General features: G+C 53.3%; 1 protein-coding gene across 1 annotated transcript in view; it reads right to left on the reverse strand.

Moving 5' to 3' along the window:
- Positions 1 to 12,845: 12,845 nt before the first annotated feature.
- The window catches only part of LOC144763049 (uncharacterized), a 103,302-nt gene continuing 90,991 nt past the window's right edge, over positions 12,846 to 25,156 (reverse strand). Inside the window, exon 7 of the mRNA XM_078648358.1 lies at positions 12,846 to 12,859. Coding sequence (XP_078504484.1) covers positions 12,846 to 12,859 — 14 coding nt within the window. The remainder of the gene's footprint in view (positions 12,860 to 25,156) is intronic.

Consider the following 25,156-nt stretch of genomic DNA (forward strand, 5'->3'; position numbering starts at 1 on the left):
TACTGTCATGCTGGCTGGGCAAGTGCACACACTTGCCAGCCTCTAAAACTCCCCTTTACTTCATGTGAGTCACCCCTATGGTAGGCCCAAGGGCAGGGTGCATTGTAAGCATAAGGTAGGACAAACCCTGGTGTGTGTGGCTTGCCCTAATTGTGAATTCCAGCCATTTTCGTTTTTCACTATTGGAAGGCTACCTGTTCTCATAGGCCAGAATGGGCTGCTGGAATTATTACACTCTATAATCCCAGCAGGCTCAGGGAACATGGTGGAAAGTCAAGTTTGGTAATACATCTTTTAGTAAAGTTTATTTTAATATCCTGTGTTTGCAAGCACCACTTTTAGAAAGCTGGTGTTTGCTTGCCTAACCATTTCAGCCCGCCTCTGCTCTTATGTGTATCTGCTGCCTGGTTTGTGTGAGTGACAGGGCTGACGGATTCCAGGAGACAGTCTGGGCTGCCAGGTGGTGAATAGAGAGATTACACCAGGATGGGTGGGAGGAATGCCTCTTGACTCTGAATAGGGCTGTGCTCCGCCACCTCAATGCTGGCTACACCCCCTGGGGAGTGTCTGATGTCTCTGCCCTGCACACTGAAAGAAAAGCCAGAGTCTCCAAAACAAAGTGCTCAGGAACTGTACTGGATTAGGCAAAGGTCCCCCTGGCCTGAAAGAACAAAGGATTTTGAGTATAAAGACAGGAGCCCTGCTCCTAAGAAATCAGATCCTGTTTACGCCAAGAAGAACCTCTGCCCGATGAGAAGGACCTGGAAAAGCTGCATGGAGGAGTACTGTCTCTAATCTGGGAGACTGGCCTGTGATGGGTGCCTTGCTGCAAGAAGGAGAGGAAAAGACTGAAGTGACTTTTGATTCAACTTGTGCTTTTTGAATAAATCTCCAAGGGCTCGTCGGTGAGCTTGCCCCCTGAACGGAGTCCCAGGACCATTGGACTCCACCTACCTTGAACCCGAGCCGCTGGAAGTTGCCGATTTCCCCCTGCTGCTGGCGCTGCCAGCTGAGTGTGCTCCGCATCCCGGGACAGCCGTGAAGCCGTGCCTGTGACTGCCCGCACCGTGTGAGCCGTTATGCCTACGAGCCGCACCCACACCGTCCCGCTGGGCCGCCCACAACCGCTTCACCCTCCCCCGAGAGACCGCACTGCTCGCAGAGTTCCCCGCTGTGGGAATCCTTGAAGGAAGCGCCTCGCAAGTTCGGGCCGTACGCACGAAGCGTACTGCCCCCCCCCTGTTCACAGCGCAGCCAAAGAACAACAGTCCTGCATGGAAGGAGACAACTCGTACGCCGCAGCGTACAAGCTCCTAGACACCGTGCTGCTGACAGAAAGGAAAGGCCTCCCTCGCTCGAAAGGCACGACGCGGACGAAAGTCGCGCACACCGAAGGCTCCATACCTAGGATCACCCGCTTCACTCCCCGGGGGCCTCCCGCTTGTACGTCTCGGACCGAGACACCTGCACGGGCTGGACACGTACCAACTGGAGAGGGGCCGCCAGATTGCTCCTGGGACGCCTCGCCTACGCACGCCTCATCCGCAGCCGCAACTCTACATTTAAAAAAGGTACTGTGAGAGTTGTACACTGACTCATGCGCACCGGACCCGAGAGTCCGCAACATTGCTTTAACCCTTTGTTTATGCTACGATCTGTCCCACGACGTTCCGCACAGTCAGCACGACTCGCATGAGCCTAAAAATGAATGAATACGTATTTCTTTAGCGCATGGCTACCCTAGGGCATCCCAGCACATTTAAGACAGCTAGAACTTTTCCACTACTCATGGAAAGAGAAAGGTTTTCAGCAGTTTCCTGAAGAGGCGATAATTAGGTTCAAGAGACACGCATTTCTTTAAGATAATCATATCCTTGCATAAAATGTATTGTGGCCTGATTTGACACGTTATCAGGGTCTTGTACTAAGTCTGCTTGCTATATATATATAAAGTACCTATTTTTGATATAAAAACTAGACTGGTGTCCATTTGTGGTGAGTCAGCTAATTACTGTATGTGATCATAAATGCTTAGCCTATAACGCCCTGAAGTTTAGCCTTGTCTGCTCGCGCCACGCAACCTGGAGGGTGAGCAGGAGTTATTCTAAAGAGTAAGTCCCTTGCCCTGACTAGAGGAGAGGGTCCCTGTTTGCCACAAGTACTCACCTGTGCCAACCAGAGACCCCCAATTCTAACTTTGGAAGCAGCTGTAAGGATCCCGAATTTGCATTTGTGATTTATGTAGAGTGGTTATTGAACACTACATAGTGAGTTCAGACCAATAACGCAGCCACATACTTTTGAGTTTTGGTTTTCTAGGAAGATATCCATTTTTGAAAAGTCATGCCTGGCCCAAAGTCTGTAGAGAAGGCAGCATCCATAGTTTCTGGTGGAAGTGAAATGGATTGGGAAGAAGGGAGGCTAGACAGCTACACCAAGGCCCAGCTGAGGGGCTTCTGCATCAAATTCAAAGTTCCCATAACGGGATGTAGAAACAAGCCAGACTACTACAAGGCGCTTAAGGCCTGGTTAGAGTCAAGGGCACCTGTGAATGTGGTGGATGTGGAACAAGCAGAGAGTGTCCATGAATTTGGCAGAGTCTTGTCGCCAGAGGAGTTGGCAGACAGGAAGGAAGCCAGGGCACACGAAATGGAGTTGGCAAAACTGAAAATCAATGGGCAATTGGAGCTGGAAAGCAAAAAGATGGCTCTGGAAGAAAGAAGAATTCAGATGGAGCATGAGATGAAAATGAGGGAGGCGGATCTGAGAGCGCATACTCCCTCTGGTGGCAGCACATCGCCAGTGCAGGTAGAGTTAAGGGTGTACATCCCAAAGGAGGTGCTTAAGGAATTTTTTAAGAATGATGACATAGGGCAGTGGTTCAAGGCCTATGAGGTAGCCATGTCTTCCCACCAGGTCCCTGAGAGAGATTGGGGAGCGGGGTTGTGGGGGCGGTTCCTCAGTGAGGGGCGGGACACACTGTTAGATCTACCTTCTAAAGTTCATAATTCCTACACTCACATGAAGGAAGCTTTGATGGCATGGTATGGGTTAACTCCTGAATTGTACAGACAGAGGTTCAGGGGTTGCACTAAAATTGCTGGGAGCACCCATGTTGAATATAAGACTTTTTTCTGCAGAGCACTGGATGGTTGGGTGAAGGGTTACAAAGTGAATGATTTTCAAGGTCTCTTTGATTTAATTGCATGGGAGCACGTGTCTAGTAATTGTTTTCCTCAGCTACGCCAGCACCTGATTGATAGCAAGCTGACTAACCCTTGGAAGCTTGCTGAGGAGGCGGACCGCTGGGTCAGCACCAGGGTCCACTAGGGTCAAGTGGGAGACTCAGCCAGGGGTGGGCAGGGTCCCCAGCAGAAGAGTGGGGGGTACAAGGGCAAACAGAGGGAGTTCCGAAAGAGGCTCCAAAGTAATACCCAAGGGAACCAAGGGAAAGGTTCTCAGCCTCCCCTACCCCCAAGACTGAGTGGGGCCCGACAGGTACCCCTGTTCAAAGAGGGCCCCCAAAATGTTATAAGTGTGGTGAGCTGGGTCATTTTGCCAATGACCCCAAGTGTCGCCAGTTTGTGAAACCTGCATCCCCTGGTGCAGTCCCCCAGCAGATGGCTAGTGTAGCCCTGGGTGAGGAATGAGTTTTCCAAGGAGGGGGAGGTCCCGTAGAGATGTCCCTTGTCTCATTAGGAGACTGTGAGGTGGTCCCAGCAAGCCACCTGCCCAAGAACACTAAAAAATATGGGCAGTGGGTGACCATCAATGGCAAGAAGGTGGGGGCTCTTAGAGATACAGGAGCCAGTGTGACCAGCGTAAAGCAACACCTGGTGTCTCAAGAGCAGGTTGTCCCACATGCATTCTGCCGAGTTGTGAACGCAGACAACACTGAGACTCAGTGTCCCATGGCTCAAGGTACCTTTGAGTGGGAGGAGGTCTCTGGTACTCTTCAGGTCGCTGTAAGGACTGCCATGCCTGTTGACTGTTTGCTAGGGAATGATGTGGAGAGCTCACCTTGGGAGAAGGTGGAGTCTGCCTGACTGGGCGTGCGTGACCACCCGGTCAATGACAGTCAGTAGGGGTGCTCAAGAGGTCCTGGAGCCTGAGGGAGAGGCCCAGGAACCGGCCTTGGAGAGAAGGAGCAGGAGGCGCGGGAAGCCGGCCCCTGTAGTTCCCACAGTCCAGGAAGAAGCAGACCCCTGGAACCTAGAGGGGAACAGATAGCTGAACTCGGGGACCTGCCTGAGCTGACCCATTGGCAGCAGGAAGGAGGGCTCACCAGGGAGGAATTCTGCAGAGCGCAGAGAGAGTGTCCTTCTCTCATTGGTCGGCCCCAGCAGGCTGCAGACCATGCCAACGGGGCTCAGTCTGGGTCACATTTCATTTATTGGGAGAATGACCTCCTGTATTCAGAGCCTAAGGTTGCTGAGCTTGGGTCAGCCTGTGTGCTGGTGGTACCCCAGAGTTTCAAAACCTTCCTACTGGGGCTGGCTCACGATGTGCCATTGGCAGGACATTTGGGGCAAGACAAGAACTTTGAAAGGCTTGTCACCCACGTTCATTGGCCCCAAATGCATAGGAGCTCAGATTCTCATTGTAGGACCTGTCAGACTTGCCAGGCAAGTGGAAAGAGTGGGAGGAAGCAAAAGGCTCCTCTCCAGCCATTCCCTGTGGTCAGTACCCCATTCCAGCGGGTGGGAATTGACATTGTAGGGCCTCTGGACCCCAAGACAGCCATGGGCAACAGGTTCATCCTGGTCTTGGTGGACCATGCCAACTGGTACCCGGAAGCCATCCCTCTGAGGACAGTGACGGCCCCGTGGTGGGACGTGCACTGATGGGAATTTTCTCCAGAGTGGGATTTCCGCTAGAGGTGGTGTTTGACCGGGGTACCAATTTCATATCTAAGTATATGAAATCTCTTTGGCAAGAGTGTTGTGTAACCTACAAGTTCACCAACCCTTACCACCCCCAAGGAAATGGGTTGGTTGAGAGATTCAACCGTACCCTCAAGGGCATGATTATGGGTCTGGAAGAACCCATGAGGCGTAAGTGGGACGTCCTCTTGCCATGCTACTCTTTGCTGACCGTGAGGTGCCACAGAAGTCTCTAGGGTTCAGCCCCTTTGAGCTCCTGTATGGCCACCCAGTGAGAGGACCTCTAAGTCTGGTCAAGGAAGGCTGGGAGCACTCTCCCAGGAAACCTCCCCAGAATATATATAGCTACATGCTGGCCTTCAGGAATCAGACTAGGCATGATTTCAAGCAACTTGCTGAGGCAAATCTGGAAGCCAGCCAGGAAGAAATGAAGCGGTGGTATGACCAGAATACCACTCTGGTAGAGCTTCAGCCTGGACAAAAGGTGTGGGTCCTGGCCCCTGTGGATCCTTGTGTGCTCCAAGACAAGTGGACCGGACCCTTTGAGATTGTGGAGTGGAAGAGTCCTGTCACCTATTTGGTGGACTTGCAGTCTCTCAGGAACCCCTTGAGGGTCCTGCATGTCAATTACCTGAAGCCCCACTTGGAGAGGTCCGAGTCCGAAGTGGGCATGCTCTTGGCAACAGATGATGGAATGGAGGAGGACACTGAGCCTCTTCCTGACCTCATGGTAGTCACAGAGTGAGATGGGTCAGTGGATGGAGTTAACCTCTCTCCCACCCTGACCCCTGAGCAACAGAATGACTGTCGCCAGCTGCTGGAACAGTTTTCTGACCTGTTCTCCCTGATTCCTAGTGTCACAGATTGGTGCGTCCATGATGTGGCCACAGGAGACAGCTTACCTGTGAGGCACAAAGCTTACAGAGTAACTGACAGGGTCAGGGCCTGCATCAAAGAGGAAGTCTCAAAGATGCTTGCTCTTGGGGTGGTTGAGTCCTCCAGCAGTACTTAGGCCAGCCCAGTGGTCTTGGTCCCAAAGGCTGCAGCGCCGGGAGCCACACCCGAACTCCGGTTCTGTGTGGACTATAGAGGACTCAATTTGGTCACCAAGACTGACGCGCACCCCATCCCCAGAGCTGACGAGCTCATAGATCGGTTAGGGGCTGCCCGGTACCTCAGCACGTTTGATTTGACGTCTGGGTACTGGCAGATTGCCTTGACTGATGGGGCCAAAGAGAGGTCAGCATTCTCCACACCAGATGGGCATTTCCAGTTCTGGGCTATGTCATTTGGGATGAAGAATGCCCCTGCCACCTTTCAGAGGTTGGTCAACCAGGTGTTGGTTGGGCTGGATGAGTTCAGTGCCGCCTACCTGGATGACATCGCACTGTTCAGTGTCACATGGGGAGAACATCTGCGCCACCTCTGGGAAGTGTTGATGACACTGCGCAAGGCAGGCCTCATGATCAAGGCAAGCAAGTGTCAGATCGGACAGGGTTCTGTGGTGTACTTGGGACACCAAGTTGGGAGCGGCCAGGTGGCCCCCCTTCAGCCCAAGATTGAAACCATCCTGGCTTGGGAACCCCCCAAAACCCAGACAGAGGTGACAGCCTTTTTAGGACTCACAGGGTACTACAGGAGGTTTGTCAAGGGATATGGCTACATTGTTGCACCCTTGACAGAGCTGACTTCCAAGAAGCAGCCAAAGAAAGTGATCTGGACTGACACCTGTCAAAAAGCATTTGACACCCTGAAGACTGCCATGTGCATGGCGCCCATGCTCCTGGCACCCAACTTCTCCAAAGAGTTCCTAGTACAGACAGACGCTTCAGAGCATGGTGTAGGGGCAGTCCTTTCACAGATGACTGAGGAGGGCTTTGACCAACCTGTAGCCTTCATCAGTAGGAGGTTACTTCCCCGGGAACAAAGGTGGAGTGCTATTGAGCGAGAAGCATTTGCTGTGTTCTGGGCACTGAAGAAGCGAAGGCCCTACCTGTTTGGGACTCACTTCCGGGTTCAGACAGACCACAGGCCCCTCAGATGGTTGATGCAAATGAGGGGTGAGAACCCAAAGCTGTTGAGGTGGTCCATTTCCCTACAGGGTATGGACTTCATGATGGAACATCGCCCTGGCACAGATCACGCCAATGCTGACGATCTGTCCAGATTTTCCCGCCTTAGTGATGAGAACTCCCTGGGGTAGGATAGTTCTCCCCACATTTCAGCTGGAGGGGACACGTGTTAGACCTGGCACCTTGGCGTGAGTCTCCCTTCCACTTTCTGCTGATGTGCCTTGTGTGTTTTGCTGGTGTTAGCTGCTCAGAGCACTGTGCCACTGCCAATCAGTGCCACAATGCAAGTGCTCCCGATGAAAAGTGTACGTGCAATTGATTTCCATGATTGGCTTATTTGAATTACTGTCAGACCCCAGTAAAGTGCACCAGGAGTACCAGGGCTTGTGAATCCAAATGCTGCTAGTGGGCCTGCAGTCCTGGTTGTGCCACCCACAGAAGCAGACTTGTAAAATGTGCCTAGGGTCTGCCATTGCAGAACCTGGTACTGTCATGCTGGCTGGGCAGTTGCACACACTTGCCAGCCCCTAAAACTCCCCTTTACTTCATGTGAGTCACCCCTATGGTAGGCCCAAGGGCAGGGTGCATTGTAAGCATAAGGTAGGACAAGCCCTGATGTGTGTGGCTTGCCCTAATAGTGAATTACAGCCATTTTCGTTTTTCACTATTGGAAGGCTACCTGTTCTCATAGGCCAGAATGGGCTGCTGGAATTATTACACTCTATATTCCCAGCAGGCTCAGGGAACATGGTAGAAAGTCAAGTTTGGTATGCCTGAACTCAGCATAATAAAATACATATTTTAGTAAAGTTTATTTTAATATCCTGTGTTTGCAAGCACCACTTTTAGAAAGCTGGTGTTTGCTTACCTAACCATTTCAGCCTGCCTCTGCTCTTCTGTGCATCTGCTGTCTGGTTTGTGTGATTGACAGGGCTGGGGGATTCCAGGAGACAGTCTGGACTGCCAGGTGGTAAATAGAGAGATTACACTAGGATGGGTGGGAGGAGTGCCCCTTGACTCTGAATAGGGCTGTGCTCTGTCACCTCAATGCTGGCTCCACCTCCTGGGGAGCGTCTGATGTCTCTGCCCTGCACACTGAAAGAAAAGCCAGAGTCTCCAAAACAAAGTGCTCAGGAACTGGACTGGATTAGGCAAAGGCCCCCTGGCCTGAAAGAACAAAGGATTTTGGGTATAAAGACAGTAGCCCTGCTCCTAAGAAATCAGATCCTGTTTACGCCAAGAAGAACCTCTGCGACAAGAAGGATCTGTAAAAGGTGCATGGAGGAGTACTGTCTCTAACCTGGGAGTTTGGCCTGTGGTGGGTGCCTTGCTGCAAGAAAGAGAGGAAAAGACTGAAGTGACTTTTGATTCAACTTGTGCTTTTTGAACAAATCTCCAAGTGCTTGTGGGTGAGCTTGCCCCCTGAACGGAGTCCCAGGACCATTGGACTCCTCCTGCCTTGAACCTGAGCCGCTGGAAGTTGCCGATTTCTCCCTGCTGCTGGAGCCGCCAGCTGAGTGCGCTCCGCATCCCGGGACAGCTGTGAAGCCACACCTATGACCGCCCGCACCGTGTGAGCCGCTCTGCTTACGAGCCGCACCCACACCGTCCCGCTGGGCCACCCGCATCCGCTTCACCATCCCCCGAGAGACCGCACTGCTCGCAGTGTCCCCGCTGTGGGAATCCTTGAAGGAAGCACCTCGCAAGTTCGGGCCGTACGCATGTAGCGTACTGGCCCCCCCTGTTCACAGCACACCCAGAGAACAGCAGTCCGGAAGGAGACGACTCGTACGCCGAAGCGTACCAGCTCCTAGACGCCACGCTGCTGACAGAAAGGAAAGGCCTCCCCCGCTCGAAAGGCACGACACGGACGAACGTCGCGCACACCGAAGGCTCCACACCTAGGATCACCCGCTTCAATCCCCGGGGGCCTCCCGCTCGTACGTCTCGGACCGAGACGCCTGCACGGGCCAGACACGCACCAACGGGAGAGGGGCCGCCAGATTGCTCCTGGAACACCTCACCTACGCACGCCTCATCCGCGGCCGCAACTCTACATTTAAAAAAGGTACTGTGAGAGTCGTACACTGACTCGTGCGCAACGATCCCGAGAGTCCGCAACATTGCTTTAACCCATTGTTTATGCTACAATTTGTCCCACGACGTTCCTCACAGTCAGCACGACTCGCATGAGCCTAAGAGACACACATTTCTTTAAGATAATCATATCCTTGCATAAAAAGTATTGTTGCCTAATTTGACACGTTATCTGGGTCTTGTATTAAGTCTGCTTGCTATATATATATATAAAGTACCTATTTTTTATATAAAAACTAGACTGGTGTCCATTTGTGGTGGGTCAGCTAATTACTGTATGTGATCATAAATGCTTAGCCCATAAAGCCCTGAAGTTTAGCCTTGTCTGCTCGCGCCACGCAACCTAGAGGTTGAGCAGGGGTTATTCTAAAGAGTAAGTCCCGTGCCCTGACTAGAGGAGAGGGTCCCTGTTTGCTACAAGTACTCACCTGTTCCCACCAGAGACCCACAATTCTAACATAATTCATCCCTATGTGTGCCTTTTATCTGGGGGAGACTCTACATCCTGTGATTCTGGGCAAATCCCCCAACCCCCGTGCCTAAAAAATGAATGTGTTTGTCTGTATGCAAGTGGTGCTCATGTAAAGCGCTCTGAAACCTTCGGTCGAGTTTGCACTATATCAAACTGAAAAAGAAAAAAAGTACTAGAAGAGGATAACCTCTCTAGAAGAATCAAAGTTTGACAATCTGCAATTCCAAGTGTAGAGTTCTGTACCTTCAGCAACGGCGACACACTTAATTCTGCATCCGGTGTTGCAGCATCTTTTATTAGCTGGACAATGCGAGTGGTCGCTGCATAGTGGCTTGGCAGGGGGCGTACTGCATTTTATCAAAGTGACATTAACATAAGGGCAGAATAAAACTTGATCTGCAAGATAAAAAAAGCAAAGTTCGAACATTAAATAAAGAACAGCAATCCACACACTGTGTTTGTTTACATTTGATAATAAATAGTGCTATAAACAGGGGTCGAAATGAACTACATTAACATAATAACACCAAAGCCCACACCCCATGCACACATCTCACCTCAACACAACTCTCAAGATATCTAGACTGCACATCCCATAAATCTTCATGCATGTGACACAGGCAAAGTGTGCTGTGCCATCAAGACCAGTCACAGAAAAAAGTCAGAAATATATACATTATTGACTTATGCCTCTATTATTCATGGATTTACCAGTTTTTATAATGACAAATAGCAAACCCAGGCAAAACCAAAGTTCAACAATACAATGAGGACCAGCACATTAAAAATAACATTAAACTTAAATGAATTTTTGTATAAAAATAATCAAGATTTTTAATAAATTTCAAATGCACATTGATAAAAGAATTTTACAAAAAACATGTATATTTTGATAACAAATTACAGTATAATCAAAAACACATAAAATACAATTTTAAAAGATGGTAAAATTGAGGTAGTGACATTTTGATCGATTACGCATGGAAATCCACACAAATCAAGCATTGCCGCCTCATCTACCTTCCTCATCTGTGTTCTAACCTAGAGGCATGATGACACCTGAAGATACGCGCCTAAAAAACATGAAAGTGTGTCCTCATGTAAAAACTTAACTTTTGCTATGTAAAGCGCTCTGATACCTGATTCGGTTCGGGTCTAGTTCGCGCTATATAAAACTCTACAAAAAAAAAAAAAAAATAGGCACTTTACTTGTTCCCTTAAAAAAAACACAGCCATTTCTTCTGCAATAACAAACTCCCCCCGGCTATAATCCCCTCCAATCCCAGTGCTGTCTCGAGTATTGACAAAGGTCCACTTGGATCACAAAGATCTGCTTCTGGTGGCACCAGCATGGACCCGGAGGCCTTGGGTTCCACTTCTTCTGATTGACATTGGACCCTCCTTCTGTGTTTCCAGGTTGAACTTCTTTCCTTCGTCTGCCCCTTTTGTGGCTATAAACCCTTCAATGGCTATGCCATGAAGGTTGAGGGGGTCGCCCTGTACTTAGGATGTATGAACCTCTGAAGCTCTCTTTGTGAAATGTGAACCCTCTGAGAAGGTAGGTGAACCCTGTGTGAGCCATTACTATAGCACAGGTGTCTCCAGCAAGTAGCTTTTCAGCTCCCAGTGCTTAGCTCTTCTGCATTCAGGCCAGCCAACTAATATAGAAGCTTTTGCTTGGTTGAATTATTATATTATACTAAAATTTAAAAGCATGATCTCAAGATGAAAATGTGTCTATTTTCAGAACTCATAAGCTGATGTTTAACAAAAAAAAGTTGAGTTTTCAAAATGTTTTTAAAGCTATTATTGAGTCGGGGAGATTTATTACTCATATAATAACCTTAGCTGCAGGGGTATTGCAGCTATGGCTTTTATGTACTACCCATATACAGTCATTTCACATTCTCAAGGATTTTCTTTTACATTTGTGCTGGAAACACTGCTTCATACACTGCTGTGATCACTGCTGACAATCTTGGATGGAGTGGTCACTATTACATCATTAATATTAGCAGCTCCAGATAATTTCCATTGAACATCAGTAGCTCTTGTTACAGAAAGAGTTGGAGACCCCTGACATAAAGAGCACTTAACAACTTTCATAAATCCTCTTGGTGTAAAGAGTTTAGCACCAAACTATATCAATAAAACACCTTGTGTAAAGAATTCAGAAATCGAGAGACACTTCAGACAAGTTTTTGGGGGGCGGGGTGAGATCTCACCATCCTTCTTCGCGTCAGCTCTTTTCTTACCAATTAAGCTAACATTCCCGATGACCTTAGGAAAACAATTGTGACTACCTTGGTGCTGTCCAAGTTAGACTACTGTAATGGTCTATACCTGGGGTTACAGAAACAACACTTAAGGAAACTTCAGATGGTGCAGAACGCTGCAGCCAGGCTTCTATTGAATATACCAAAGTATCAATCTGTTAAAGAAGAGATCCAGAAGCTTCACTGGTTACCTGTGGTGCAACGCGTCAAATTCAAGGTACTCTGTTTTGCCTAAAAAACTCTGAAATGGACAGGTACCTTTGAAACAGCTCTTTTCGTGGTATCACCCAGGCAGACAATTAAGGTCCACAAATGCCAGAATTATGTCGATACCTAGGATTCGAACTGCGAGTTGGGGGGGTCGGAATACGGCCTACTGTGCTGCAAAACTATGGAACACTCCTCCTGCTGATATGAGAGATGCTAACTCTCTCCTTTCCTTTAGGAAAAAGCTTAAAACCTGGTTGTTTTCAAGATAACTCCCCCCTCTTCCATGTCTAAAGGTCTTACTTTAGTTCAGCGCCAAGACACCCCAGGGTATTCGTGCGCTTTAAAAGTCCCTTTAACATTAACATTAACATTAACAAAGAGAATAGGCAAAACCACAGTTTTCAGCAGGTTCACACTGACCATGTTCTAGGTTGTATAGATGACATTTCCAGCCTCCAGAACTGCAGATTTTGGACCTAAACCCATTGCATGGATACCAGTGATTCCTCGAAGACAACCCTTTTGTTGCCTTTTTTGCGGGGTGGATCACGGGGAGAGCAGGATCCGCCTCCTAGGTTTACCCTGCTGTGAGTGTTCACTCAGCATGTACATTACTTTCCTAATATCAATCATTGCTTAAAACCGGTATGAAATTGAGCCAGCTTTGCGCACTTTCTAGACGATGATCATGGCTTATAATGCACCCGCGCCAGCAGTCATTACTCTGCAACCACTGGGAAGCGAGCTGCAAACACAACGATGCTAAGTATCTTCCATAGATCCAATGCTGCTTTTGTCACAAGAGCCCCACTTAGACCCTGATTATGAGCGGGGGTTAGTCCAATATCCCTGGGAAAACAAGAATTTGATCAGGTATCAGTATTCCTAGCTGTACAATGATTATCAATGTCATTTCCACATCAAAATCCTTGGAATAAGTGGTAACACCTCACCTTTTTCTAACCATCGTACACTTGGAGCCCTTGTGAGTGTACTACAAATCCCTCTCCAAGATAAGGTGCCATATGTAGGTAATTTCATTTTACCGATTCCTAAATACCGAATTTTACCGATTCGGTATTTAGGAATAGGTAAATTGAATGTAGGCAAAAAAACTGTAAATGTTACTGATTCGCTAATATTCGTTATTACTGATTCTGTATTTACCGATTCGGTAAATTCCCATTCATTCCTATGGGCCCGGAGGCCCATAGGCATGAATGGGAAGCCATTCACTATTACCGATTCGGTAAATACTGAATCGGTAAGAGGGGGAGCATTTTCAAGGGTGGCAGGGTGTCACATTGAAACCCTGTTGCACCCCTGAATCACGCATGAGTGCACATGTGGCGCACATACATGCCCTAAGGGCATGTATGTCTGCCACATGGCACTTTTAAAAAAACACAACATTGCTTTTTTAAAGGTATTCGATATTTACCACCAACTTGTAGTTGGTGGTAAATAACGAATCCTTAAATAAAAAATGCACTCACTTGAGTGCTCCCCACATAGGATTTAAGGATTTGGTAATTTACCGATTCGGTGTTCTAAGGATTCGGTAACTTACCGATTCCTTAAATTACCGATTCAGTAAATTACCGAATCCTTAAATCCAGCCACCTACATTAGAAAAAGCTAAATACCGGTCAGTAACGGGAAATTTCCAATTTTCGTCCATTACTGACTGGTATTAAGCTATCTACATATGGCCTTTAGTCTCTGAAGATGTTTTACCTGCTTGCAAATTGGGGAGGGAAGACACTGTCTTTGCGGACCACTAACATTGGTTGGACCGAAACTTTCCTTGCAAAGTTCTGTTCAGTCAAATATCTTGTGTGTCCAGTTGCCAAGGATATGTTGTACATGTACCCCGGTAGGCAGACTCCTCAATGGTGTAAACTTATAACTTTTGGGAATTTTCAAGCATTGTTAGTACTACACCAGTCACAGCTTTCTAAGCGTACGCCTTTGAACGCCGCATGACATCTGCTGTTTCCAATGGTGAAATTGTATGTAAGCTATATCTCTGCACTGCAGACATGGAGGTTGATGAACCCGTGCACATCCTTTCTTCTTCAATGGCAAAGCATGGTCCTCATGGATAAACTCCTCCCGCTGCAGCCCCACATGGACTCGAAGAGTCTCATTCCCTTTCCTACCTTGGAATGGGTGTTGCTCAAACATTTACTGGAGTAACCCTCTGGTCATTTACAGGAGAGGAGTTTGTGAATCGGAATAAACTCCAACGTTTAAGGGCAGTCACAAACTCTCTACACAAACAACTCCTTGAGCCTCCCCTCTTTGTGTGGGGTTTACTGCTCATTACCTATATACTCCCACACTTCAGAGTAAGTGTAGGCCATGAGTATCATGGCCTACACTTACTCTGAAGTGAAACTACACATGGCCGAGTGTCAGCACGGCCAATCGCCATGCCTTTTGGAGGTTTGTGCTCCAATCCTGGCTCCGGGCCCATTGCCCACACAGAGGGTCCTGGGCCACTTTAAACTATCCTTCTGGACAAGCAACTCTCACTCTTTCAGCCCTCTGTGACCTGTGAAAGAGTCACCTGTCACAGGCAGAAAGAGGGAGCTGCAGGACAGCAGGGGTCACGCCTCCTCGACCTGTGAAAGAGACGCCTGTCGCAGCTGGAAAGAGGGATCTGCGGGACACCAGGGGTCACGCAGCCTTGACCTGTGAAAGAGACGCCTGTCCCAGCTGGAAAGAGGGATCTGCGGGACACCAGGGGTCCCACAGCCTTGACCTGTGAAAGAGACGCCTGTCACAGCTGGAAAGAGGGAGCTGCAGGACAGCAGGGGTCACGCAGCCTTGACCTGTGAAAGAGACGCCTATCCCAGCTGGAAAGAGGGAGCTGCGGGACACCAGGGGTCACGCAGCCTTGACCTGTGAAAGAGACGCCTGTCACAGCTGGAAAGAGGGAGCTGCAGGACACCAGGGGTCGCGCAGCCTTGACCTGTGAAAGAGACGCCTGTCACAGCTGGAAAGAGGGAGCTGCAGGACACCAGGGGTCACGCAGCCTTGACCTGTGAAAGAGACGCCTGTCGCAGCTGGAAAGAGGGAGCTGCAGGACAGCAGGGGTCACGCAGCCTTGACCTGTGAGAGAGACACCTGTCACAGCTGGAAAGAGGGAGCTGCAGGACAGCAGGGGTCACGCAGCCTTGACCTGTGAAAGAGACGCCTATCCCAGCTGGAAAGAGGGAGCTGCGGGACACCAGGGGTCACGCAGCCTTGACCTGTGAAAGAGACGCCTGTCACAGCTGGAAAGAGGGAGCTGCAGGACACCAGGGGTCGCGCAGCCTTGACCTGTGAAAGAGACGCCTGTCACAGCTGGAAAGAGGGAGCTGCAGGACACCAGGGGTCACGCAGCCTTGACCTGTGAAAGAGACGCCTGTCGCAGCTGGAAAGAGGGAGCTGCAGGACAGCAGGGGTCACGCAGCCTTGACCTGTGAGAGAGACACCGGTCACAGGTAGAAAGAGGGAGCTGTAGGAAAGCAGGGGTCAAAGAGCCGTGACCTGTGAAAGAGACGCCTATCCCAGCTGGAAAGAGGGAGCTGCAGGACACCAGGGGTCACGCAGCCTTGACCTGTGAAAGAGACACCTGTCGCAGCTGGAAAGAGGGAGCTGCAGGACAGCAGGGGTCACGCAGCCTTGACCTGTGAAAGAGACGCCTGTCACAGCTGGAAAGAGGGAGCTGCAGGACACCAGGGGTCCCACAGCCTTGACCTGTGAAAGAGACGCCTGTCGCAGCTGGAAAGAGGGATCTGCGGGACACCAGGGTTCACGCAGCCTTGACCTGTGAAAGAGACGCCTGTCACAGCTGGAAAGAGGGAGCTGCAGGACACCAGGGGTCGCGCAGCCTTGATCTGTGAAAGAGACACCTGTCGCAGCTGGAAAGAGGGAGCTGCAGGACAGCAGGGGTCACGCAGCCTTGACCTGTGAAAGAGACGCCTATCCCAGCTGGAAAGAGGGAGCTGCAGGACAGCAGGGGTCACGCCTCCTCGACCTGTGAAAGAGACACCTGTTGCAGCTGGAAAGAGGGATCTGCGGGACACCAGGGGTCACGCAGCCTTGACCTGTGAAAGAGACGCCTGTCACAGGAAGAAAGAGAGAGCTGCAGGACAGCAGGGGCCACGCCGCCTCGACCTGTGAAAGAGACGCCTATCCCAGCTGGAAAGAGGGAGCTGCGGGACACCAGGGGTCACGCAGCCTTGACCTGTGAAAGAGACACCTGTCGCAGCTGGAAAGAGGGAGCTGCAGGACAGCAGGGGTCACGCAGCCTTGACCTGTGAAAGAGACGCCTGTCACAGCTGGAAAGAGGGAGCTGCAGGACAGCAGGGGTCACGCAGCCTTGACCTGTGAAAGAGACGCCTATCCCAGCTGGAAAGAGGGATCTGCGGGACACCAGGGGTCACGCAGCCTTGACCTGTGAAAGAGACACCTGTCGCAGCTGGAAAGAGGGAGCTGCAGGACAGCAGGGGTCACGCAGCCTTGACCTGTGAAAGAGACGCCTGTCACAGCTGGAAAGAGGGAGCTGCAGGACACCAGGGGTCACGCAGCCTTGACCTGTGAAAGAGACGCCTGTCGCAGCTGGAAAGAGGGATCTGCGGGACACCAGGGGTCACGCAGCCTTGACCTGTGAAAGAGACGCCTATCCCAGCTGGAAAGAGGGAGCTGCGGGACACCAGGGGTCACACAGCCTTGATCTGTGAAAGAGACGCCTATCCCAGCTGGAAAGAGGGAGCTGCAGGACAGCAGGGGTCACGCAGCCTTGACCTGTGAAAGAGACGCCTGTCACAGCTGGAAAGAGGGAGCTGCAGGACACCAGGGGTCCCACAGCCTTGACCTGTGAAAGAGACTCCTATCCCAGCTGGAAAGAGGGATCTGCGGGACACCAGGGGTCACACAGCCTTGACCTGTGAAAGAGACGCCTATCCCAGCTGGAAAGAGGGATCTGCGGGACACCAGGGGTCACGCAGCCTTGACCTGTGAAAGAGACACCTGTCGCAGCTGGAAAGAGGGAGCTGCAGGACAGCAGGGGTCACGCAGCCTTGACCTGTGAAAGAGACGCCTGTCACAGCTGGAAAGAGGGAGCTGCAGGACACCAGGGGTCCCACAGCCTTGACCTGTGAAAGAGATGCCTGTCACAGCTGGAAAGAGGGATCTGCGGGACACCAGGGGTCACGCAGCCTTGACCTGTGAAAGAGACGCCTATCCCAGCTGGAAAGAGGGAGCTGCGGGACACCAGGGGTCACGCAGCCTTGACCTGTGAAAGAGACGCCTATCCCAGCTGGAAAGAGGGAGCTGCAGGACACCAGGGGTCCCACAGCCTTGACCTGTGAAAGAGACGCCTGTCACAGCTGGAAAGAGGGAGCTGCAGGACACCAGGGGTCCCACAGCCTTGACCTGTGAAAGAGACGCCTATCCCAGCTGGAAAGAGGGATCTGCGGGACACCAGGGGTCACGCAGCCTTGACCTGTGAAAGAGACGCCTGTCACAGCTGGAAAGAGGGAGCTGCAGGACACCAGGGGTCGCGCAGCCTTGATCTGTGAAAGAGACACCTGTCGCAGCTGGAAAGAGGGAGCTGCAGGACAGCAGGGGTCACGCAGCCTTGACCTGTGAAAGAGACGCCTATCCCAGCTGGAAAGAGGGAGCTGCAGGACAGCAGGGGTCACGCAGCCTTGACCTGTGAAAGAGACGCCTGTCACAGCTGGAAAGAGGGAGCTGCAGGACACCAGGGGTCACGCAGCCTTGACCTGTGAAAGAGACGCCTATCCCAGCTGGAAAGAGGGATCTGCGGGACACCAGGGGTCACGCAGCCTTGACCTGTGAAAGAGACACCTGTCGCAGCTGGAAAGAGGGAGCTGCAGGACAGCAGGGGTCACGCAGCCTTGACCTGTGAAAGAGACGCCTGTCACAGCTGGAAAGAGGGAGCTGCAGGACACCAGGGGTCCCACAGCCTTGACCTGTGAAAGAGACGCTTGTCGCAGCTGGAAAGAGGGATCTGCGGGACACCAGGGGTCACGCAGCCTTGACCTGTGAAAGAGACGCCTATCCCAGCTGGAAAGAGGGAGCTGCGGGACACCAGGGGTCACACAGCCTTGATCTGTGAAAGAGACGCCTATCCCAGCTGGAAAGAGGGAGCTGCAGGACAGCAGGGGTCACGCAGCCTTGACCTGTGAAAGAGACGCCTGTCACAGCTGGAAAGAGGGAGCTGCAGGACACCAGGGGTCGCGCAGCCTTGACCTGTGAAAGAGACGCCTGTCACAGCTGGAAAGAGGGAGCTGCGGGACACCAGGGGTCACACAGCCTTGATCTGTGAAAGAGACGCCTATCCCAGCTGGAAAGAGGGAGCTGCAGGACAGCAGGGGTCACGCAGCCTTGACCTGTGAAAGAGACGCCTGTCACAGCTGGATAGAGGGAGCTGCGGGACACCAGGGGTCACACAGCCTTGATCTGTGAAAGAGACGCCTATCCCAGCTGGAAAGAGGGAGCTGCAGGACAGCAGGGGTCACGCAGCCTTGACCTGTGAAAGAGACGCCTGTCACAGCTGGAAAGAGGGAGCTGCAGGACACCAGGGGTCCCACAGCCTTGACCTGTCAAAGAGACGCCTATCCCAGCTGGAAAGAGGGATCTGCGGGACACCAGGGGTCACGCAGCCTTGACCTGTGAAAGAGACACCTGTCGCAGCTGGAAAGAGGGAGCTGCAGGACAGCAGGGGTCACGCAGCCTTGACCTGTGAAAGAGACGCCTGTCACAGCTGGAAAGAGGGAGCTGCAGGACACCAGGGGTCCCACAGCCTTGACCTGTGAAAGAGACGCCTATCCCAGCTGGAAAGAGGGATCTGCGGGACACCAGGGGTCACGCAGCCTTGACCTGTGAAAGAGACGCCTGTCACAGCTGGAAAGAGGGAGCTGCAGGACACCAGGGGTCGCGCAGCCTTGATCTGTGAAAGAGACACCTGTCGCAGCTGGAAAGAGGGAGCTGCAGGACAGCAGGGGTCACGCAGCCTTGACCTGTGAAAGAGACGCCTATCCCAGCTGGAAAGAGGGAGCTGCAGGACAGCAGGGGTCACGCAGCCTTGACCTGTGAAAGAGACGCCTGTCACAGCTGGAAAGAGGGAGCTGCAGGACACCAGGGGTCACGCAGCCTTGACCTGTGAAAGAGACGCCTATCCCAGCTGGAAAGAGGGATCTGCGGGACACCAGGGGTCACGCAGCCTTGACCTGTGAAAGAGACACCTGTCGCAGCTGGAAAGAGGGAGCTGCAGGACAGCAGGGGTCACGCAGCCTTGACCTGTGAAAGAGACGCCTGTCACAGCTGGAAAGAGGGAGCTGCAGGACACCAGGGGTCCCACAGCCTTGACCTGTGAAAGAGAGGCCTGTCGCAGCTGGAAAGAGGGATCTGCGGGACACCAGGGGTCACGCAGCCTTGACCTGTGAAAGAGACGCCTATCCCAGCTGGAAAGAGGGAGCTGCGGGACACCAGGGGTCACGCAGCCTTGACCTGTGAAAGAGACGCCTATCCCAGCTGGAAAGAGGGAGCTGCAGGACACCAGGGGTCCCACAGCCTTGACCTGTGAAAGAGACGCCTGTCACAGCTGGAAAGAGGGAGCTGCAGGACACCAGGGGTCCCACAGCCTTGACCTGTGAAAGAGACGCCTATCCCAGCTGGAAAGAGGGATCTGCGGGACACCAGGGGTCACGCAGCCTTGACCTGTGAAAGAGACGCCTGTCACAGCTGGAAAGAGGGAGCTGCAGGACACCAGGGGTCGCGCAGCCTTGATCTGTGAAAGAGACACCTGTCGCAGCTGGAAAGAGGGAGCTGCAGGACAGCAGGGGTCACGCAGCCTTGACCTGTGAAAGAGACGCCTATCCCAGCTGGAAAGAGGGAGCTGCAGGACAGCAGGGGTCACGCAGCCTTGACCTGTGAAAGAGACGCCTGTCACAGCTGGAAAGAGGGAGCTGCAGGACACCAGGGGTCACGCAGCCTTGACCTGTGAAAGAGACGCCTATCCCAGCTGGAAAGAGGGATCTGCGGGACACCAGGGGTCACGCAGCCTTGACCTGTGAAAGAGACACCTGTCGCAGCTGGAAAGAGGGAGCTGCAGGACAGCAGGGGTCACGCAGCCTTGACCTGTGAAAGAGACGCCTGTCACAGCTGGAAAGAGGGAGCTGCAGGACACCAGGGGTCCCAAAGCCTTGACCTTTGAAAGAGACGCCTGTCGCAGCTGGAAAGAGGGATCTGCGGGACACCAGGGGTCACGCAGCCTTGACCTGTGAAAGAGACGCCTATCCCAGCTGGAAAGAGGGAGCTGCGGGACACCAGGGGTCACACAGCCTTGATCTGTGAAAGAGACGCCTATCCCAGCTGGAAAGAGGGAGCTGCAGGACAGCAGGGGTCACGCAGCCTTGACCTGTGAAAGAGACGCCTGTCACAGCTGGAAAGAGGGAGCTGCAGGACACCAGGGGTCCCACAGCCTTGACCTGTGAAAGAGACGCCTGTCGCAGCTGGAAAGAGGGATCTGCGGGACACCAGGGGTCACGCAGCCTTGACCTGTGAAAGAGACACCTGTCACAGCTGGAAAGAGGGAGCTGCAGGACACCAGGGGTCGCGCAGCCTTGATCTGTGAAAGAGACACCTGTCGCAGCTGGAAAGAGGGAGCTGCAGGACAGCAGGGGTCACGCAGCCTTGACCTGTGAAAGAGACGCCTATCCCAGCTGGAAAGAGGGAGCAGCAGGACAGCAGGGTCACGCCTCCTCGACCTATGAAAGAGACACCTGTTGCAGCTGGAAAGAGGGATCTGCGGGACACCAGGGGTCACGCAGCCTTGACCTGTGAAAGAGACGCCTGTCCCAGCTGGAAAGAGGGATCTGCGGGACACCAGGGGTCACACAGCCTTGACCAGTGAAAGAGACGCCTATCCCAGCTGGAAAGAGGGAGCTGCAGGACACCAGGGGTCGCGCAGCCTTGATCTGTGAAAGAGACACCTGTCGCAGCTGGAAAGAGGGAGCTGCAGGACAGCAGGGGTCACGCAGCCTTGACCTGTGAAAGAGACGCCTATCCCAGCTGGAAAGAGGGAGCTGCAGGACACCAGGGGTCACGCAGCCTTGACCTGTGAAAGAGACGCCTGTCCCAGCTGGAAAGAGGGATCTGCGGGACACCAGGGGTCACACAGCCTTGACCAGTGAAAGAGACGCCTATCCCAGCTGGAAAGAGGGATCTGCGGGACACCAGGGGTCGCGCAGCCTTGATCTGTGAAAGAGACGCCTGTCACAGCTGGAAAGAGGGAGCTGCAGGACACCAGGGGTCGCGCAGCCTTGACCTGTGAAAGAGACGCCTGTCACAGCTGGAAAGAGGGAGCTGCAGGACACCAGGGGTCACACAGCCTTGACCAGTGAAAGAGACGCCTATCCCAGCTGGAAAGAGGGAGCTGCAGGACACCAGGGGTCGCGCAGCCTTGATCTGTGAAAGAGACACCTGTCGCAGCTGGAAAGAGGGAGCTGCGGGACAGCAGGGGTCACGCAGCCTTGACCTGTGAAAGAGACGCCTATCCCAGCTGGAAAGAGGGATCTGCGGGACACCAGGGGTCACGCAGCCTTGACCTGTGAAAGAGACGCCTGTCACAGCTGGAAAGAGGGATCTGCGGGACACCAGGGGTCACACAGCCTTGACCAGTGAAAGAGACGCCTATCCCAGCTGGAAAGAGGGAGCTGCGGGACACCAGGGGTCACACAGCCTTGATCTGTGAAAGAGACGCCTATCCCAGCTGGAAAGAGGGAGCTGCAGGACAGCAGGGGTCACGCAGCCTTGACCTGTGAAAGAGACGCCTGTCACAGCTGGAAAGAGGGAGCTGCAGGACACCAGGGGTCGCGCAGCCTTGACCTGTGAAAGAGACGCCTGTCACAGCTGGAAAGAGGGAGCTGCGGGACACCAGGGGTCACACAGCCTTGATCTGTGAAAGAGACGCCTATCCCAGCTGGAAAGAGGGAGCTGCAGGACAGCAGGGGTCATGCAGCCTTGACCTGTGAAAGAGACGCCTGTCACAGCTGGAAAGAGGGAGCTGCGGGACACCAGGGGTCACACAGCCTTGATCTGTGAAAGAGACGCCTATCCCAGCTGGAAAGAGGGAGCTGCAGGACAGCAGGGGTCACGCAGCCTTGACCTGTGAAAGAGACGCCTGTCACAGCTGGAAAGAGGGAGCTGCAGGACACCAGGGGTCACGCAGCCTTGACCTGTGAAAGAGACGCCTATCCCAGCTGGAAAGAGGGAGCTGCAGGACACCAGGGGTCACACAGCCTTGACCTGTGAAAGAGACGCCTATCCCAGCTGGAAAGAGGGAGCTGCGGGACACCAGGGGTCCCACAGCCTTGACCTGTGAAAGAGACGCCTATCCCAGCTGGAAAGAGGGATCTGCGGGACACCAGGGGTCACGCAGCCTTGACCTGTGAAAGAGACACCTGTCGCAGCTGGAAAGAGGGAGCTGCAGGACAGCAGGGGTCACGCAGCCTTGACCTGTGAAAGAGACGCCTGTCACAGCTGGAAAGAGGGAGCTGCAGGACACCAGGGGTCCCACAGCCTTGACCTGTGAAAGAGACGCCTATCCCAGCTGGAAAGAGGGATCTGCGGGACACCAGGGGTCACGCAGCCTTGACCTGTGAAAGAGACGCCTGTCACAGCTGGAAAGAGGGAGCTGCAGGACACCAGGGGTCGCGCAGCCTTGATCTGTGAAAGAGACACCTGTCGCAGCTGGAAAGAGGGAGCTGCAGGACAGCAAGGGTCACGCAGCCTTGACCTGTGAAAGAGACGCCTATCCCAGCTGGAAAGAGGGAGCTGCAGGACAGCAGGGGTCACGCAGCCTTGACCTGTGAAAGAGACGCCTGTCACAGCTGGAAAGAGGGAGCTGCAGGACACCAGGGGTCACGCAGCCTTGACCTGTGAAAGAGACGCCTATCCCAGCTGGAAAGAGGGATCTGCGGGACACCAGGGGTCACGCAGCCTTGACCTGTGAAAGAGACACCTGTCGCAGCTGGAAAGAGGGAGCTGCAGGACAGCAGGGGTCACGCAGCCTTGACCTGTGAAAGAGACGCCTGTCACAGCTGGAAAGAGGGAGCTGCAGGACACCAGGGGTCCCACAGCCTTGACCTGTGAAAGAGACGCCTGTCGCAGCTGGAAAGAGGGATCTGCGGGACACCAGGGGTCACGCAGCCTTGACCTGTGAAAGAGACGCCTATCCCAGCTGGAAAGAGGGAGCTGCGGGACACCAGGGGTCACGCAGCCTTGACCTGTGAAAGAGACGCCTATCCCAGCTGGAAAGAGGGAGCTGCAGGACACCAGGGGCCACGCAGCCTTGACCTGTGAAAGAGACGCCTGTCACAGCTGGAAAGAGGGAGCTGCAGGACACCAGGGGTCCCACAGCCTTGACCTGTGAAAGAGACGCCTGTCACAGCTGGAAAGAGGGAGCTGCAGGACACCAGGGGTCCCACAGCCTTGACCTGTGAAAGAGACGCCTATCCCAGCTGGAAAGAGGGATCTGCGGGACACCAGGGGTCATGCAGCCTTGACCTGTGAAAGAGACGCCTGTCACAGCTGGAAAGAGGGAGCTGCAGGACACCAGGGGTCGCGCAGCCTTGATCTGTGAAAGAGACACCTGTCGCAGCTGGAAAGAGGGAGCTGCAGGACAGCAGGGGTCACGCAGCCTTGACCTGTGAAAGAGACGCCTATCCCAGCTGGAAAGAGGGAGCTGCAGGACAGCAGGGGTCACGCAGCCTTGACCTGTGAAAGAGACGCCTGTCACAGCTGGAAAGAGGGAGCTGCAGGACACCAGGGGTCACGCAGCCTTGACCTGTGAAAGAGACGCCTATCCCAGCTGGAAAGAGGGATCTGCGGGACACCAGGGGTCACGCAGCCTTGACCTGTGAAAGAGACACCTGTCGCAGCTGGAAAGAGGGAGCTGCAGGACAGCAGGGGTCACGCAGCCTTGACCTGTGAAAGAGACGCCTGTCACAGCTGGAAAGAGGGAGCTGCAGGACACCAGGGGTCCCACAGCCTTGACCTGTGAAAGAGACGCCTGTCGCAGCTGGAAAGAGGGATCTGCGGGACACCAGGGGTCACGCAGCCTTGACCTGTGAAAGAGACGCCTATCCCAGCTGGAAAGAGGGAGCTGCGGGACACCAGGGGTCACACAGCCTTGATCTGTGAAAGAGACGCCTATCCCAGCTGGAAAGAGGGAGCTGCAGGACAGCAGGGGTCACGCAGCCTTGACCTGTGAAAGAGACGCCTGTCACAGCTGGAAAGAGGGAGCTGCAGGACACCAGGGGTCCCACAGCCTTGACCTGTGAAAGAGACGCCTATCCCAGCTGGAAAGAGGGATCTGCGGGACACCAGGGGTCACGCAGCCTTGACCTGTGAAAGAGACACCTGTCGCAGCTGGAAAGAGGGAGCTGCAGGACAGCAGGGGTCACGCAGCCTTGACCTGTGAAAGAGACGCCTGTCACAGCTGGAAAGAGGGAGCTGCAGGACACCAGGGGTCCCACAGCCTTGACCTGTGAAAGAGACGCCTGTCGCAGCTGGAAAGAGGGATCTGCGGGACACCAGGGGTCACGCAGCCTTGACCTGTGAAAGAGACGCCTGTCACAGCTGGAAAGAGGGAGCTGCAGGACACCAGGGGTCGCGCAGCCTTGATCTGTGAAAGAGACACCTGTCGCAGCTGGAAAGAGGGAGCTGCAGGACAGCAGGGGTCACGCAGCCTTGACCTGTGAAAGAGACGCCTATCCCAGCTGGAAAGAGGGAGCTGCAGGACAGCAGGGGTCACGCCTCCTCGACCTGTGAAAGAGACACCTGTTGCAGCTGGAAAGAGGGATCTGCGGGACACCAGGGGTCACGCAGCCTTGACCTGTGAAAGAGACGCCTGTCCCAGCTGGAAAGAGGGATCTGCGGGACACCAGGGTTCACACAGCCTTGACCAGTGAAAGAGACGCCTATCCCAGCTGGAAAGAGGGAGCTGCAGGACACCAGGGGTCGCGCAGCCTTGATCTGTGAAAGAGACACCTGTCGCAGCTGGAAAGAGGGAGCTGCAGGACAGCAGGGGTCACGCAGCCTTGACCTGTGAAAGAGACGCCTATC

Source organism: Lissotriton helveticus, chromosome 6 (assembly GCF_964261635.1).
Source record: "Lissotriton helveticus chromosome 6, aLisHel1.1, whole genome shotgun sequence".
Lineage (NCBI taxonomy): Eukaryota > Metazoa > Chordata > Amphibia > Caudata > Salamandridae > Lissotriton > Lissotriton helveticus.